This window comes from Muntiacus reevesi, chromosome 7, assembly GCF_963930625.1.
Source record: "Muntiacus reevesi chromosome 7, mMunRee1.1, whole genome shotgun sequence".
Taxonomy (NCBI): Eukaryota; Metazoa; Chordata; class Mammalia; order Artiodactyla; family Cervidae; genus Muntiacus; species Muntiacus reevesi.
The window spans coordinates 4,357,495-4,376,732 of NC_089255.1; the positions used below are offsets into that span (position 1 = coordinate 4,357,495).

Consider the following 19,238-nt stretch of genomic DNA (forward strand, 5'->3'; position numbering starts at 1 on the left):
TTTTTCACTCTCCTCTTTCATTTTCATCAAGAGGCTCTTTAGTTCTTCTTCACTTTCTGCCATAAGGGTGGTGTCATGTGCATATCTGAGGTTATTGATCTTTCTCCTGGCAATCTTGATTCCAGCTTATGCTTCCTCCAACCCAGTGTTTCTCATGATGCATATAAGTTAAATAAGCAGGGTGACAATATACAACCTTGACGTACTCCTTTTCCTATTTGGAACCAATCTGTTGTTCCATGCCCAGTTCTAACTGTTGCTTCCTGACCTGCATACAGGTTTCTCAAGAGGCAGGTCAGGTGGTTTGGTATTCCCATCTCTTCCACAATTTTCAACAGTTTATTGTGATCCACACAGTCAAAGGCTTTCACATAGTCAATAAAGCAGAAATGGATGTTTTTCTGGAACTCTCTTGCTTTTTTGATGATCCAGCAGATGTTTGCAATTGAAGGCCTACTAGGTGCTAATAACAGCATTAGGAACTTTGCACAAAATATTCATTTAATCCTTGCAATAACCCTGTGAAATAGGTATACTTCCCTTCAGAGGGACATGAAACAATCCCAACTTCTCTCCAGCTTTATCCAGAGATTTAGTAATACCGTCAAGGTCACATGCCTACATACCAATAGCTAAGATTCAAACTTGAGACTCACTCTAGCCTCTGTACTTTATCACTCCCCACAGGTAAGCGTCTAACACGTAATTTACAATTTCATAGAAAATGTGATTAAACATTCTTTGACAAAGTCATTTCACAGAAAGTTTTTCCCTCCCAAATTATCTTTGAGCAACATAGTAAAAAACATCAGAGAAAAATTCTGATATTTACAAAATTAGCTGTTTTCAAGTGATATTGCTAACACCTAAATCTTCTCTTTGTGTTCTCTACTCCCCACAACACACACACTTTACCCTACCCCAAGATATAAAAAAATATTTTAAAGAACACTTTGCAGTGGATACAACCTTACTATTATCACCCAGTTTAGATTCAGTTGTGTGAGCAACTATCTATTGAGTCTTCAGAAACAGATCATTTGGTGGTATTTTCGTTTTGGTCCCAGGAGATGTTTAAGACTTCACATTAGTCTAGATTTGAGGATTTTCTAAACGTACTTCTTTCAGTGTATAAGCATCTTCTTGTTTGAAAGCAAATTTTGTGTTTTTAAAAGTTCTTCAATTGTTTGTACAACAAAGATATTCAAAGTTAAAAGTAATAATTCACCAAGTAATAGAATCATCACTGTTTCTCTATTAAAATTAAATGTAAGCTTTCCAAAGCCTCTTTATTTTGCTCAAACTATCATACTCTTTAGGAAATGGCAACCCACTCAGGTATTCTTGCCTAGAAAATCCCATGGACAGAGGATCCTGGCTGGCTACAGTCCATAGGGTCGCAAAGAGTCGGACACGACTGCGTGACTTCACTTCATCATACTCTTTGGATGTGCCCTGACAGAAACTATTGAACTGTAGGAAATAAGTGCTTTCTGGCTATGAATACATATAAATATGTTTAAACTCTAAATAAGGATGTCTACTAAATATAAACTCTTCTAGGTTTCCTGTCATCAAGTTTTCATTATATGATTCTAGAAAAGTATGCAATGGTGTGGAAAAAACAAATGTGTGATGATGATAACAAATTAATAAGGTACATCTTTCTAGAGACCAAAACAGTCTGAAAACACTGCATTGTGTAATGCTAGATTTTGATCACAGATTTGGAAAGCTCTCTTTTAGTCCAAAGAGGTGAGTTACAGAAGAAAAACAAAACAAAACCACAGATTGGGAGAAAATATTTGCAAATGATCTGGCCAACAAGGTCTCCAAAATTTATACATAGCTCATGACACTCAACAGCATCAAAACAAACAACCCAGTCAACAAACGGGCAGAAGACCAGACAGACATTTCTCCAGAGAAGACATACATGTGGCCAAGACGCACATGGAAGGGTGTTCATCACTGCTAATTATTAGAGAAATGCAAATCAAAACTACAGTGAGATATCACTTCATACCAACCAGAATGGTTATTACCAAAACATCCGCAAACAATAGGGTTGGAGAGGGTGTGGAGAGAAGGGAACTCATTAACACTGTTGGTGGGAATGTAAATTGGTACAGCCACAATGGAAAACAGTATGGAGGTTCCTTAAAAAGCTAAAAATAGACCTACCATACGACCCACTCCTGGGCATATATCAAGAGAAAAACATGATCTGAAAGGATACATGCACCCCCAATGTTCATTGCAGCACTATTTACAATAACCAGGACATGGAAGCAACCTGAATGTTCACAGGTTGACAGAGGAATGGATAAGAAAGATGTGGTACATGTATCAATGGAATATTGATAAGAATAAAAAGAATAAAATTAAAAAGAATAAAATAATGTCATTTGCAGCAACATGAATGGACCTAGAGATTGCCATACTGAGTGAAGTCAGACAGAGAAGGAGAAATATTGTATGACATCCCTTATTTGTGGAATCTAAAAAGAAATGATACAAGTGAACTTACAAAACAGAAAGAGACTCACAGACTCAGAGAAGGAAATTGTGGTTTCTGGGTGAGGCAGGCCAGCAGGCTGTACAGGGGAAGAATGGGGGGAAGGTACAGTTATGGAGTTTGGGATGGACATCTACACAGTGCTATATTTTAAATGGATAACCAACAAAGTCCTACTGTACAGCACATGGAACTCTGCTCAACTCAGCCTGGAAAGGAAGGGAGTTTGGGGGAGAAGAGATACATGTGTATGTATGACTGAGTCCCTGTGCAGTCCACCTGAAACTGTCACAACATAGTTAATTGGCTGTGCCCCAAGACAAAGTACGACGTTTATTTGAAAAAAAAAAAAAAAACAGCAAACTTCAGAAAGCGGCTTCCAGAAAAGGTACAAATTTCTGTGACAGTGAAATACAAGGAGCCCATTTACATTGATTTTTAAACCTCTTGAGAATTATCATAGGTATTACCCATACTCATAGGGTTGGATGAACAGAAAGACCACAGTGGTAGAGATCACTGTGTACTTTAAATATTAAAGTAATCGTCACAGGAGAGTCAATACGCTGATCGAGCTCATCATGTGGGTTTTATGTTACCCTGAGATGAAAGACTTACCTCCCACATTCAGAGAGCACACAGCAGGCTAATTTAATCTGAGGTCGACATCAAGGAAACTGCTGCCACTGGGAAAGGCAGTGGATTGGAGGTGGGGGCGAAGTTCCACCTTTGACTGTAAAGTTTTCGGTAAAGTTTGAACATTTTGCAATGACCGTACATTAAATGCTTTAAAATTTTAAAGCCATCAGAGAAAAGTGAAAGAAATGATGATGATGGTCAACCCCCTGGTCCCAACTCTGAAGGAAGGGGAGGGAAGGAGAGGGGGCAGGAAGACAAGAGCCTCAACTCTTTCGTTTTAAACTCCACAAACCTGGTGTAATTAGACCCATTTCATATTATTTTTTACATTACCAACTTGAGCTACAAGGTGGAACCTAACTTCTCAGAGGAAAAGAAAGCAAGTCAAATCTCAAAGGTCTGTTAGTCCATGGCTAATGCTCAGTGAGGTATTCAGTGTTCAAATCCTGTACAATCACACATATGAGGAGGGTTTAAGCAGAACTGGGAGGAGCAGAGTTGTGAGGAAAGAGGGCAGAGAAGCTTGAGTTCTAATGGTTAAGAGGCTACTCCTGACCCCTCACTCCTCCAGATGAAAGGCAGAGACCCTACTGTGGGAACCCACTTTCCCACCCCAGAGATTTCACAGGCACACCTGCCCCTCTGACTCTGGAAGTCAGCTGAGCTCACGCCTCTGCTTCATCTGCAGGCCCATTACTGAAGGCCAGGGAAGAGGGTCCGCCTAGTGGAGAGTGTGGCAAAGAAATTCCGTGGATAAAGCCAGAAGGCTTTGAGTTGTGTTTTTTCACTACAGTGAGCATACTCTGAAACACAATGCTAATTGCAGACATTCATTTTCTTCACCTGACTTTATTATAAGGCGTTTTAAGGGCTCATTAATGATTGCGCCCTCCTTGCCCATTTAGTGTTTATGAGAAGTTCACCTGCCTGCTTCATCACCTGGGGTGTCAACTTGCAGATCCCTGGATCCTACCTCAAAACTATTCTCTCCTAATATCAAGTGTTGCCTGCTTACTGAAGTATTAGCCAACGAATACAAATCCGGCTAACTCTGAAGAATATCTGAGCACCAGGGTCCTAAACTGACCTCTCAGTCATTCTACTCCTGATCCCATCAAGGGTGGTCCATTTACTTTGTAACCTACAAAAGGCATCGTCCTCCCCCTTCTGGTTCCTGGGCAACCAGGGTCCTGCTGTGTGCTTTAGACAGGCCAGGTTCTCGCCCCCTGGAAGTCAGCCTCCTCGCTCAGCAGTTCCTTCTGAACTTCTGTCCCCAGGGTCGATCTTCCCGAGGGTGGAGAGGGTTGTGGTAGCACGCCAGACCTGGGGTCGGGGAGGGCGGTGCTCGTGGCCTAGGGGAAGCTGTTTGGGGCGACAAAGAGCTTGGAGATGCTGGCCAGCATGTCCCTACGCGTGTGCTGGAGGCCCCTCGAAGTGTAGGATGGAGCCTCGGAACACGAAAGAAAGTCGAACCAGCGTCCTCCGTTTGTTCTTCTGGTCCGGGGTGTAAATGGCAGGGATGGCCTGAAACACTGACTCTACTAATGAAAAGGGAATAAGCATTCTGTTTTGAGTGAGTGTATTCCGTGTTTGCACAACAAGAGAGAGAATTCAGGAGGCCCACAGTTGGCCCGGGACCCTTTGGTCGGGGAGGACGTTAACCTGCTCCCCAGCCGTGGGACTGTCTGGCCTGAAGCATCCACGTTGCTGGGGTTGGTGAGATATGAGACTCATGTCCCAGGGGCTCACAGCAGAGCTGCAGATCATCCTTCTTTTTATGATGACCTTGCGCAGGGCATCCTTCTCTCGTCTGTGCCGTAACCTTTTCTCGAAACTCCAACTGCAGAGGACAAATGCAGACGCCGTTTCTCGCTTTCTAGGCACAGGCGAATCCCGGCGGACCGCGCAGCGCGCCACCTTCGCATTTCCCAGTTCTTCCCGCCTGTAAACCACATAGGAGCCTCTCCAGGCACCTTCTCAGATGCAGCTGAGGGTAGACTCTGGCAAGGCTTTCCGCTTCAGCGAGGCGCCACTCCGCCCGGCCGAGGGCGTGGTCCCCAGGCGCCACCCTGGGTTTCCCAAGGACTCCGAAACAAGTGCCTGGCTGAAACCTGGCGCCTTGGCATCTCCCGCTCCCCTCCAAAGGAAGGATGCCTGAAATGTTCCGGGCCTGGGACAACGGCCAAGGACCTGAAAACACCAGGGCTGGGCGAACCAGGGTTTTGCCCCTTCTTATTCGCCGTAAGGTAGGACTGCGTGAACCCGATCCCAGCCTCATAGCCTATCCACCGTCTGGTCCAGCCTTCCCTCCGCGCTCCGCGCCTGGACAGACCAGGTCAACCACACGATGTCAACCACGCTTAGGAGCCCTGGGCGCATCGAGGAGCGCCCCCTGGCCAACGCCCGGCCCTCCTCCCCATCTTCGCAGGCTGAGCCCTTGCCCCTCTCGGTCCCCAGAGCCCCCACCGTCACCCAGCTGGCCAAGTCCTTTTTGGCTCATTGCAGAGGTGCGGGCTATTAATGGGGGTGGAGAGGGTGGGAGGTCAGACGTCTGCCTTGCTTTCAGCAGCGACTGGGGCGTCCTGGCTGAGAACACGGACCTGGGACTCCAGTCCCGCCCTCCCCGGGGGCTGCCAGGGCCCGGGACACCTACAGCCACTGGCCGAATAGCGCCCGGAGCGGGGACGGGGGGCGGAACCCAGGCCGCAGCTCGGCGCGCGCCGGCACTTACCTTGCCTCTGGCTAACAATTCCATGATGTAGCCAAATTCACTAATCTCCCCCGACTCAGACATGGTTAAGATCCTTCGCAAACTCTGGAGGGACGAGGCAGGTGCACCGAATTTGTCCGTCCTTTTTCTCTCTTTTCTGATTTTAGCCTGAGTTTTGCCAAGCGCCCCGCCAGGATGCTGTTATCGAGGAAAAACGAGAAAGCGAGGGGGAGAAGCAAAACGCGGGGCGGGGTGGGAGGAAGGCCATGGAGGGCTCCTGGGCAGCCACGTCTGGCGCTCTCAGCTCAGGACAGGGCGGTGTAACTGAACAACGAGGGCGGCGGCGGCGGCCGCGAAAGCCGCACCAGGCGGAGCCCGGCTCGGAGGCCCCGCCTCCTCGGGGGTCGCGGCCCGCGCCTCCCGCCCGGGGGTCGCACGGCCGCCGAGACGATCACCCACACAAAAGCGTGTCTGCTCCCGGCGTGGCGCCGAGCGGCCCCGACACCCGCTGGCCGGCTAAAGCTGTCCTGTATCCGAGGCCTGAGACGGTGGCCGTCCGGAGCTCTTCCTGCAAGGCCCGGGGAAAATCCCCATCCCACTGTCTGGAGGTGTGAGGGCAGAGAGAGTGAATGCAGAGCAGGCACAACAAAGGATCTGGCTGACAGCGCCGGAAAAGAAATAAGTGAGGGCCCAGGAAATGGCAACGCCGCATCTCAAGTCAGCCTTCCTGAAATCCGATAGGTAACAAAGACCACGCCGGCGCTCCTGAGATGAGAACAAACACCAGGATTGTATTTTAAACACACAAAGTGTGTAAGGTCGATTATATCTCTATATCCTCTTGATACTCAACTTTCCTTTAATTAAAAAGAAAAAAAAAAGACGATTTTGGCCATCAAGGTGTGCTTCCTGGCTAAACATTCTCACCCTTTAGCTACTACTAGCTCGCTTTCCAATTATTTTCCTTTTTTTTTTTTTTTTTTTCATTCCATGGAGTTAAACATTAAGTGCCGTGTTTCTCACATTTTACACTTCTTTTTTAAAATAGCAGCTCCCCTAGCAGGCTGCAGCTGAAACTGGCCTCTTAGGCTTCTTTCTGCTTCATTCAAACCTGACAATCTTTGCTTCTCTTGAGAAGAAAACTTGGCTGAACAAAGTGAGGTCTACTGTATTCCTCCACTATAGGCAGTCTCTTCTCTTTCTTGAAGAGGAGAAAAGTGATAAGGGCATGAACTTTTCTCTAAAAAAAAAAAAAAAAAAGCCCTTTCTTCTCTGGCCCAGAAATCCAAAAGTACGTAATGATTTCTTTTTTCCCTACATACTTCTCCATAAAGCTCTAAGAACGTCGCCCCTCTGCTCCTTCTTCAGGGAGTTACTTCCCTCCCCCCTTCTCGGTGGTGGTGGTACTGTCCTCTGAGCTGGTGCTGATCCCCTCTTAACAGCACGCAGCAGAAGCTAATGTGCTGGGGGTTCACAGTGAGGGCTCAGCAGAAACTGAGAAACAGGCATGTGTCTTGCTGAGAAGCTTCTTGTCCTTCTCAGGCTCTGTAGAACCTTGGTATGTCCTTTGCTTCCATAAGAAAAGCTAGATACAGAATTCAAGTAAGATCTGTAGCATTCATGAATGGATTCCTCCAATATGTGATGCTAAGTCACTTCAGTTGTGTTGGACTCTTTGCGACCCTGTGGACGGTAGCCTGCCGGACTCCTCTGTCCATGGGATTTTCCAAACAAGAATACTGGAGTGGGTTGCCATTTCCTTCTCCACCAATATTTGATAGATTGCCAGAAAGAGGTATTGTTTAAAAGAGAAAGTTTTTTCACACCCAAAAATAATAAAAATCACAACGTTAGAGCCAAACAACTAGTCTTGTGTCTGCATGACACATAGTAAGGAGGAGGGAAGAGACAAAAAGAAGTCTAACGTCTCCCTTTAGAAAGCTTTCTCCAAAACCCCATCCAACGACCTCCGCTTACATCTCCCTTGTGAGGACTGGGACATACGTCTTTATCCCTAGCTACAAGGAAGGCTGAGAAGGTGATTCTTTTACTCTGGGAACATTGCCACTCTATAAACAAAATCCAGGATTCATTAGTGAGGAAGAAGAAACAGATACTGAGTGGGAAACTGTCGGTTTCAGTTACCCCTGGGGTAAACCCACTCAGTTTCCCGAGTTTCAATTTTCTCTTTTGTAAAATGACTGACTAAACTGTCTCAAACCTCTTCATGGTCTTAGTGCTAACATCTCCCATTTAAGGATCCCTTTGCCACCTGGCAGCACTAGCGGCTCTCCCCCCGCCCCCAAAAAAACCCCTGCTATTATAAAAGATCTGTCCACCCAATCACTTGCTACTAGGAAATACTTCAGGCACAATATGCTTACCAGTTGCCTGAATTCCCCCCCAAGACCAAGACGGGGCTGGGGGCAAGGGTCTTAGAATCAGCTGCTGTGGAGGCAGGGAGTGAACCTGCCCATGAGAGTCTAGGTCTGTGTGCACAAGCTGAACGCGGAGCATCTATTTATTCAGATGCCTTGCGGTATTTAGTGCTCTTTATTTAGTCAGTGTGTGATCAGCACTATGGAGCATTAAGAACCTTTCCAAGATGCGCTTGTGTGATTAGTCGCTCAGTCGTGTCCGACTCTTTTTGACCCGGTGGACTGTAACCCACCAGACTCCTCTGTCCATGGCATTCTCCAGGCAAGAATACTGGAGTGGGTTGTTCTGCCCTCCTCCAGGGGATCTTCCCAACCCAGCAATTGAACCCAGGTCACCTGCATTGCAGGCGGATTTGTTACCATCTGAGCCACCAGGGAAGCCTCTTCACAGATGAAAACAGCATTAACACTTCCCCTGACGTTCTCTGTACGGACTTCTTAGACACAGGGTCAGGCACCCAACAAAACTTGCTTTATTATTTCTCTTACTTCTAAGAAGACAGTAAGATTAGTATACAAATTAATATCTAACTTCATTCCCCAGAGAAACTAAAATTAAGAAATAAGTGAATTCACATTTCTCGAAAATAATAAATGTAACAAGGCAGGTGCTGCTTCACAGGGAACTTACCCACCTAAAAGGAAGATATTTAATAGAGGGATTACCTGATGTGTGAATTTTTCACATGGAGAAGTCTAGCAATATTGAAGAGTCCCTCGCTGTGGGAAATCTAATTGCTAGTTTCCATCTAATGGAAAACTTTTCACTGTAACGGCTTGACTGCCATGTGGATTACTGAAATAATTGTAACGTATAGAGAGCCACGGGCTTCCCAGGTGGCACGAGTGGTAAAGAACCTGCCTGCCAACACAGGAGACATAAGAGAGGCGGGTTTGGTCAGGAAGATACCCTGGAGGAGGGCATGGTAACCCACTCCAGTATTCTTGCTTGGAGAATCCTGAAGCAACTTAGTATGCATAGAGAGCCACAACTTTTAGCTTCATTTTCACCCAAGACACCCTATTTTCTCTTCCTTGTAGTAAACAACATAGTACAATAGTTTTAACAAATAACACAAAACATACACTTTCCAATTTTTTTATGGCTGTGGACACAAATAAATAATTGTACAAATTTAGAAATTGAAATCTATGATGATGAATGTTTAGCAGTTTAAGACTTAGAGACTGGAATTAGGAATATAAAAATATCTTGGTTGTAATAAATTTGCATATTTACTTCGGCACTCTTTGAGTGCAAACATATTAATAAAATATAGCTTTCTGACACAAATGCATCCTAGCACTTATACCCAGAAAGGTCATTTAAAAAACAATTTTTAACAGCTTTATTGAGGTATGATTTATATACCATAAAACCCACCAATTATAAGGGTATAGTTTAGTAATTTTTATTAAATTATGGAGTTATGCAGGTATCTCATAATCCATTTCTAAAACATTGGAATATCTCTCCATTTATTGATAGGCAGGGATACTCACCACTATACTAATGAGGACAGTGGCCTCTCTCCATTTATTGAGATTTTCTCTAATTTCTCTAGTTTTGCTCTATAGCTTTTATTGTTCAGATATATTGCACTGCTTTTGTTAAATGGATTGCAAAGTATCTTATTATTGTGAAAGAAACTGACTTCTTAATTTCATTTTGGGTTGTTTGTTTTTTGTACATAGAAATGCAACCAACAATTGCATGGTAGACTGTATTTTGCAATGTTGTAAAATTCATTAATTCATAATTAGAGAAAGTTTTACTTTTTCCTTTCCAGTCTTTATACCTTGATTTTTCTTGCCTTATCACTCTAGTTAGAACCTCTATTATAATACTGAATAAAAGTGGCAAGAGTTGACATCCCTGCCTATTCCTAGTAGTAGAGGAGAAGCACTCCATCTTAACCGTAAATATTGGTTTAGCTACATTCCATACATTTTGATACACTGTGCGTTTGCTTTATTCATTTAGAAACAATCTTGGATTTCCCTGGCGGCCAGTGGTTAAGAATCCGCTTGCCAAGGCAGGGTCTGGAGGATCCCACATGCCGTGGGGCACTAAGCCCGTGTGCCCACCGCCGAGAGCCCGTGCTCCCCAAGAAGAGAGAGCACCACGGGGAGCACCCGGGCAGCGCAGCAAAGGGTAGCCCGCCCCCAGGACCCGAGAGAGCCTGTGTGCAGCAACGAGCACCCAGCACAGGCAAAAGTAAAAATGCACAAATTTTTTAAAGAAATGTTTTTTAATTTCCCCCTTTCACAGGCTATTTAGAAATATATTGCTTAATCTCCAAATTATTCCAAATTTCTAAATAATTTAGATTTCCTATATTTCTTCCTGTTGATTTCTCATCTAATTTGAACAAAAACCATTTTAAAAAATGATTTCAGTGTTTTTTAAATACATTAAGGCTGTGGAGAAACTGGAAGTCTAGTACATAGCTGGTGGTAGTAGAAAATGATGCAGTGAGAAACAGTTCAGTGGTCCCTCGAAAAGTTAAACATAAAATTACCAGCAATTCCACCTCTCAGAAGAACTAAAAGCAGGACTCAGAGAATACTTGCTTGCACACAAGTGTTCACTGCTGCATTTTTCACAGTAACCAAATGATATAAACAACCCAAGTGTTGATCAACATATGACTGGATAAACAAAATGTAGTATAATAGATACATGTAATGGAATATCATTTGTCTATAATACGGAAGGAACTTCTGACATATGCTTACTGTATGGACAGACTTTAAAGACATTAGGTTGAGTGAAATAAGCTCAACACAGAAGGACAAATACTGCGTAATTTCACTTACATAAAATGTCTACAATAAATAAATTCATAGGAATAGAAAGTAGATTACATGGGCTGGAGGGCACTGGGAATGGAGAATTTTACCGTTTAATGGGTTCAGAGACTATGCTGTGGATGATGAAAATTTGGGGTATAGATAATGGTGATGGTTGTACAACATCATGAATGCAAATAATGCCAATGAATTACACACTTAAAATAGTTTTGAAAAATTAGGTGCTTGGCGCTTGGGTTGTAGTTTACTGTTCCCTAAAATATTATGTTTTGGGTGATATTCCATGTACGCGTGAAAGGCATGTGCATTCTGCTGTTGGGTGGAAAAGCCCATGCGTCAGATCTTTGTTCTTCCTCTGTTCTTCCTTTACTGTGTTCTTTTGTGTTTAATATTTTTTTAGTGAACTTATTTCATTCTTCTGTTGATTTTTAACAAAATTCTTATTTCTTAATAGTTACTTTAAGAGTTACGATACAAATATTACCTGTCACAATCTACTTTAGGTTAATACTGACTTAATACCAGTAAAATACAGCAGCTTAAGAAGGGAGTTCCAATTCTCCCCCCTCAATTGCCATATATATTATGTATGTAAAACACTTATGTATGCTATAAACCCAAGAATACATTCTTATTAGTGCTTTACACAGTTTAACATTGCAGTCTAAGATTGCAAAAGAAATTGAGTTAAAAAACATATGTACACAATTTATTTACTCATGATTTATCATTTCTGGTACTCTGGTACTCTGCTATCTGCAGTCATTTCCTTTCATTCCGAAAACTTCCTTTAGTATATTTGCAAGACAGTGTGATAGCAACGAATTCCTTCAATCTTTTAATTAATTTGTAAATCCAAAATAATCACAATAAAAGTACTCTCAGGATTTTCCAGGAATTTGTCGAGTTAATTATAAAATTAATTCAAAAGAGAAATACACAAGATTTTAGTCAAGACAATTTATAAAAGAACAATGCTCTAGCAAATACAAAAATGAAGCCATAATAATTAGAACAATCGGTATAAGAGTAGATAAGTAGATCAATAAGACAGAATAGAAAATCTAGATTAAAACTTGTGATTAGATTTTACATGATTTATATTTATTTTCTAAGTAATAAAGGTGATACTTCAAATCAGTGATGAAAGGGTGGAGAGCAAGGTGATGGAAGAGGAGGATGCAGAACTCACCTGTCCCTGTGGGCACATCAAAAATACAATTACTTGTGGAAGAATTCACACTGAAACTAAGTGGAGACTGGCAATACAGAACGAAAGTTGCGTGCAGCAGAATCAGGTGGGAAGGGAAAGGAAAGTCAGGTTGGGACCTGCCGTCCTGGGAGAGTGTCAGAGGCAAATAGGGATTACACGGGTGGAGATTCGCCCGGGGAGTGAGTCATTCAAGGCACAAGCTCCCTAGCCCTGGGGTCCACCACAGGGAGGACAGGCCCGGTGGCTGGCAGGAGGGCTGGTGGGACCAACAGGAGACCTGCAGAAAGCCGGGACGCCACTCGTGGGGAGGGCACGGCCACCAGCCTGCTCCCAAAGCACGGCAGAGACGGTGGACTGAGACGGCACACCGCGGCCCTCGAGCCTGCCCCAGCCCGAGACAGGTGGGCGCTTCAGCGGCTTGCATCACCACACAGCTCTGCACTGGGCTTGGGGCTGCCGGGGCCCAGGGAGAGGGCTCAGCAGAGAGACCACATGTGACTCGGGCCTGATGCGACCTCCGAGCCGGGCAGGGGCAGCCGTCACTGCTTCTTCCACAGGCAGCACGTTGGAAGCAGCCTGGGCCTCAGACCCAGCCAGACTGCTACAGGCCACCCCCAACTCATGCCAAGGGCCCACACCAGCCCTGCTTCTCCAGCACTGCCTCCCCACAGGGTGAGGGGACTGGTGCTGGGATGGGCGGGAGAACACGCTAACAGGGGATGAAACCAGCTCAGACCCGATCCTCAAGGCTTCTGCTCCCGTAACCTGGGACCCAAGCGGCCCCAGATGGTCACGGGAAAGACAGGAAGACCCAGCTGACACCTGGCTCCAGCCCGAGCCCCTCCGACTCAAGCGCACCTCCTACCAAGCTGCCAGCTGCCAGCACGCCCTGGGGGAGATGTGACTCAGGACCACAGCAGATTCAGCTCTCTTGCCAAAGCCACTGGGCACTCACCGAATGAGGATGGTCCCACACAAGGACACTCCTAGAGAGCACGAAGGGTAACTGTCTCACATAAGTTCAGAGAGACAAAGTCAAACAGAACGAGAAGACAGAGGAATCTGTCCCAATTGAAGAAAGAGAAAAAGAAAGAAAGAGAAAAAGAAAACCCCTTGGGATAAACAATTTACTAGGCAAAGAATTCAAAGAATTAGTAATATCAATGTTAACTGAGGTACATTTCTCGTGAAAGAAAAATATCTCTTTCATAGAAGCCACTAGTCTCATTCTAGAGGGCTCCATTCTCATGACCTAGTCACCTCCCAAGGAGATCAGTCCTGGGTACTCACTGGAGGGGCCGATGCTGAAGCTGAAACTCCAATACTCTGGCTCATTCGAAGAGCTGACTCATTGGAAAAGACCCTGATGCTGGGAGGGATTGGGAGCAAGAGGAGAAGGGGACGACAGAGGAGGAGATGGCTGGATGGCATCACCAACTTGATGGACATGGGTTTGAGTAAACTCCGGGAGTTGGTGATGGACAGGGAGGCCTGGCATGCTGCAATTCATGGGGTCGCAAAGAGTCGGACACAATTGAGCGACCGAACTGAACTGAATCACCGCCCAAAGATCCTACCTTTTAATACCATCGCAATAGGGGGTTGGGATTTCAACACAGGCGTTTTGGAGGGAACACATGCATTCGGTCTAAGGCTGAAGGCTGTCTGTTTATCTTGTTTCTGGTGACACTGTTGAGCTCTGTTATTATTTCTAATAGTTTGCTAGTTGAGTCTCCTGGAATTAAAAAAAAAAAAACACAGTATATTATCTGAATACACATAGCTCACTTTTCCTATTCTTTGCCAATATTTAGAGACTTTTTTACCCGTTTTGTTATACCTTTCATTATAATGTTGGCTAGCAGAAATGATAAGTCATTCTGGACTTATTTCTGATTTTAATGGAAACCTTCCAAATAGTTCATCTTTGTAGTTGAGGATTTGGGGGTTAAGGACTTTGGGTTAATAATATCCTTTATTGGTGTAAGAAAGTTTTTCCTATTCTTACTATGCCAAAAAGAGTTTTTTATTAGATATACATGTTGAAATTAATCTAATTCTTTCATGAGGCACCTGTTTACATGACTGTAGGATTTCCATTTTTAATCTAGTAATAGAGTGAATTATGTTAATTTCTTTCCAGTGTTGATTCTCTTCTGGGATAAGTCCTGCTTGGTTATGATATATAAATCTATTAATACATTACTGAATCTGATGTACCAACATGTTCTTCAGCACTTTTGCTTCAATGTCCATATTTGTCTCATTTGATCAATTTCTGGGGGCCTAGGATTCTTCCTGTTCCCTGTATGTGCCCTGAGTCAGTAGCACATTTGAAGTCATTTCCATTTTTAGCTTAGTAGCTTTTCTCTGCTAACATTATTCCATCTGCTTTGCATGTATTTCAGTATTCCTTATAATAATTTCTGGCCGCCTAGTATATCAATTCCTGTTTCCTAGTACTGCTATGAATTTTTTTGAAAAGCAAAAAGATCTGTCATTTCCTGGAACCTGAAATGGAAGGAACAGAGGTCTTTGCATGGCTCTATTTTCCATCTTCTTCAAAATCCAAGGTTGATGCCATTTTAGACTCTTGCTGGAACCTGATAATTTCTAGTATTCTCTGATCAGTTTAACTATTACCAGAAGCTAAACACATTTTCTTCTCTTTCTAATGTGGTTTTTGGTTAAATTCCATAAAATGTTAGCTGTTAGGAATAAAGGTAGTAATACATTAGCCAGTTGTCTGTTACAGAGATAAGTCACAATTTGCCTTCCCTAGATGACTTTTCAACACTCAGTTGGAACAAATTCTTAGACTTTCTTAGCATGAACCAGCTTGATCAGCTACCAATCTTTTTTTCCCCTCTGCATCAGAATAAGGATTTTTTTTTCCAAATGAAATGTTAGTTACCTCAGCAACATTAAGAAGAGCTTTCCTTTTAAGTTCCCTTCCCCTTGAGGTGAAAAGGATATTGTATTTTCTACCAGTTTCTTTTCTTCAGAAGTTTATCACAGACAATCTTTGGCCCAAAGAGGCAAACTGCTTTAGGGTGGTTTGTTGAAGGACAGAGGATCAATTCTTGTCTCAGAGTTTCCCAAACTGCAAAGTTGGAACTGTGTGCACATAGCCTAAATTCATCCTCAGTCTCGGAGGACACTGTTGTTTCTCAAGCAAGTAAGTGGGCCCAGGAGGAAGCCTGGAATGGCCAGTTCCAGCTATCTTAGGAGCCTACGCTCCCATCAGCCAAGCTGCTGAGCATAGAGACTTGAATGCCTACATTCCATGTCCATTCACTGAGTCCTGATAAGCATACCAACAACATTCATTCATTCATCAAATATGACTGACCACCTACTGTGTGCCCCGCAGTGTTCTGGCAGTGCAGATTCAGCAGTGAACAAGATAAGCAAGAGTCTTAAAATATAAATGCCCTTTCAATACCATGCTGTGCTTTAAAAACTTCAATTTTGTATTAGACTTTTTGATGCTGAAGGTAATATGATCTTGGCAGGGAGGGCAGAACTTTTTTTTCCTGCAAGGTACACTGTGAAATGAGACACCATTTCTTTCCTAGGAAATGGGATATGCATGGTTTGTTTGTCATTAGATATGGTAGAACTATATTAGATTACCAGGCTTCTCGTAACTAAGGTCCTGAAAACTAACCCCACACCCTGTCCCCAGCCTGTTCACACTGGGGCATAATTCTTTGGGGGATGGATGACACGTCCTTCTATAAGTATGGGGAAGGTAGGGGTTAAGAGAGAAAACTGCCTCTGATCAATACAGCTGCGGCATCATCATAAATAATTTAACCACATACTCTGTTTTTAGTTTCTTTGATCTGCTTCTCTCATCACACCTGCTTGTGTTACTGCCACATAAGTTTGCTCTTTGCAAGGCTGAAGAATCTTCCCGCAGGACCTCAAGTCATTCTCTGGGGGCAAAGGTCACTTTGTATTATTTCTTCTGCCTCACAGGTTAGCATCAGTTTTTTAACCATCCTGAAGAATCTTGAGTCCACTGCTGCTTTGAGATGTTACAAGTCAGGGATAAAGGAAGCTACTTGGTGCTGTAATACATGGGCTGTTTCTAACGGCCATTCTCTCATTCCTGGTTTATTGTCGAGGGTTGTCTGTTTTGTGAGAATTGTGGTGGGGAAGACACGGGAGGAAGGAGAAGGGGTCATTTTCAGGATTCAGATCTGGCATCGGTTTTGGCGGCAGTGAGTGAGGAAGATGGGGTTGTATTCAAAGGAAGAAATTACTATAAGATTATCGCATAGCAGAGTTCATTGGCTTTGGCAAAAGTGATAACGTGCGTCTATTGTTTTCTTTTGCTACAAAACACATTTTAAAAATCTCCTTCTTGTGCCACTGTTCCTCAACAAAGAACACAGCTCATATCTCCATTAATTGGAAGTTTAAAGGTCCACTTTGAAGTTAAAAGGTCCAAGCTGCTCAGCAGCTTGGCTGATGGGACCGCAGGCTCCTGAAATAGGTGGAACTGGCCATTCCAGGCTTCCTTCTGGGCCCACTTACTTGCTTGAGAAACAACAGTGTCCTCCGAGACTGAGGATGAATATCGGCCACCAATTTACTGGTTAATCTAAGTACTGACATTTGATAGGACTTCAAGTACTGCTGTTCTATTGTAGAGGGCAGAAATATCTGGGGAGAAATTTACAGAGTAGAAAAAAAAAGGCTAAAAAAGAGACTCTAAACATCATACTATAAAAACAACATTGACTTTGAGCAGTAGGGACAAGCTTGGTCAAGAAGCAGGCACACTTTCACCTACAATTAGCCAGCCAAGGCAGAGGTGAGCTATGGAGTATGTTCAAAATTTTAAAAATAATTTTTTAAATTTGTCTGAATAAGATTAAGGGCACACGGGAAAACGCATGAAACTTCTATGTATTAATCGACTTGCGGCTCTTCGGGAACTCCCGCATTCACTCCCTTCTCACGGAACGCTCTCCTTCCAAGTGTGGCCATCCGTTCAGCCCCACCTCTCCCCACTGACTCTACTTCATCTGCTTCTCATTTGAATCCAGACTTGACATGGAGGGACCTGTGCCTTTTGTGATGTGAAACAGATATGCTGTCTGCTACGGACTCAAAGGACTTTGGCGGCCCCTCTCCTGACCTCGCAGGCCGTCAGCTGCGTCGCCAGGCTCCCCGGGAGCGCAGGTCCAGAGTCCGGCTGGTGTGGTCAGGGTCAGAAGGCGATTACAACTGGTAACAAACCGAGTAAACCACGGTCCCCCAACCTCAGGCTCTGACTCTGAACTCTCTTCATTTACCCAGACGTGCACAGTTTTGAGTTCTATCAGGGGAAACATTATTATGACATTTCCCATTACAGAGGATTCTACTATGATTTTCTTTCTAACATATTTCTGGAACAGTGATACTGTAAGTAGTTCCTTAGAGATGCAGCAATATAGCTACATTAATATAAATTTTAAAAAATGTGCTGCATCTATTTTAGAGTTCCCTCAGCTTACTAGGGGTAAGTGTTGTATTTCACAAAGCCATTTCATATTATATTGTTTACTCTTAAGTAGGAAAATTGTTAATATTTATCTTCTAGTATCCTTATATGTAATGATTCACAATACATGTTTTGCTATGTGTAACCTGTACCTAGTTGAAATATTTGCATCTCATGATTCCAGAAGGAGTTTTAAGTTTCTTTTTTCAATATATCAAATTTGGTTTACTTGTATGAAAAGAAATTTAACTGTAAAAATACTGATTGAGTAACAAACTCCATAATTTTTTGTTAACACTGAGACAAAAATGACTATCATACATAAAGTATCCAACACCTAATAAGCCCACAAGTATATATTCAATGAATGAATAACTGTATCTACTTTATTTTTTTTTTGTCAAAGATATATTTATTTTTTCCATTTATTTTCATTAGTTGGAGGCTAATTACTTTACAATATTGTAGTGGTTTTTGCCATACATTGACATGAATCAGCCATGGATTTACATGTGTTCCCCATCCCAATCCCCCCTCCCGCCTCCCTCTCTACCCCATCTCTCTGGGTCTTCCCAGTGCACCAGCCCTGAGCACTTGTCTCATGCATCCAACCTGGGCTGGTGATCTGTTTCACCCTTGATAGAATACTTGTTTCAATGCTGTTCTCTCTGAACATCCCACCCTCACCTTCTCCCACAGAGTCTAAAAGTCTGTTCTGTACATCTGTGTCTCTTTTTCTGTTTTGCATATAGGGTTATCGTTACCATCTTTTAAAATTCTATATATATGCGTTAGTATACTGTATTGGTGTTTATCTTTCTGGCTTACTTCACTCTGTATAATGGGCTCCAGTTTCATCCATCTCGTTAGAACTGATTCAAATGAATTCTTTTTAATGACTGAATAATATTCCATAGTATATATGTACCACAGCTTTCTTATCCATTCGTCTGCTGATGGGCATCTAGGTTGCTTACATGTCCTGGCTATTATGAACAGTGCTGCGATGAACACTGGGGTACATGTGTCTCTTTCAGTTCTGGTTTCCTCAGTGTGTATGCCCAGGAGTGGGATTGATGGGTCATATGGCAATTCTATTTCCAGATTTTTTAAGGAATCTCCACACTGTTCTCCATAGTGGCTGTAATAGTTTGCATTCCCACCAACAGTGTAAGAGGGTTCCCTTTTCTCCACACCCTCTCCAGCATTTATTGCTTGTAGACTTTTGGATAGCAGCCATTCTGACTGGCGTGTAATGGTACCTCATTGAGGTTTTGATTTGCATTTCTCTGATAATGAGTGATGTTGAGCATCTTTTCATTGTTCGTCAGCCATCTGTATGTCTTCTTTGGAGAAATGTCTGTTTAGATCTATGGCCCATTTTTTGATTGGGTCATTTATTTTTC

At 43.3% G+C, this 19,238-nt stretch overlaps 1 protein-coding gene across 1 annotated transcript in view; it reads right to left on the reverse strand.

The window, feature by feature from the left end:
• The window catches only part of TRIM36 (tripartite motif containing 36), a 42,688-nt gene extending 36,695 nt beyond the window's left edge, over window positions 1–5,993 (reverse strand). Inside the window, exon 1 of the mRNA XM_065940458.1 lies at window positions 5,889–5,993. Coding sequence (XP_065796530.1) covers window positions 5,889–5,951 — 63 coding nt within the window. The 5' untranslated portion in view covers window positions 5,952–5,993. The remainder of the gene's footprint in view (window positions 1–5,888) is intronic.
• Window positions 5,994–19,238: the final 13,245 nt, after the last annotated feature.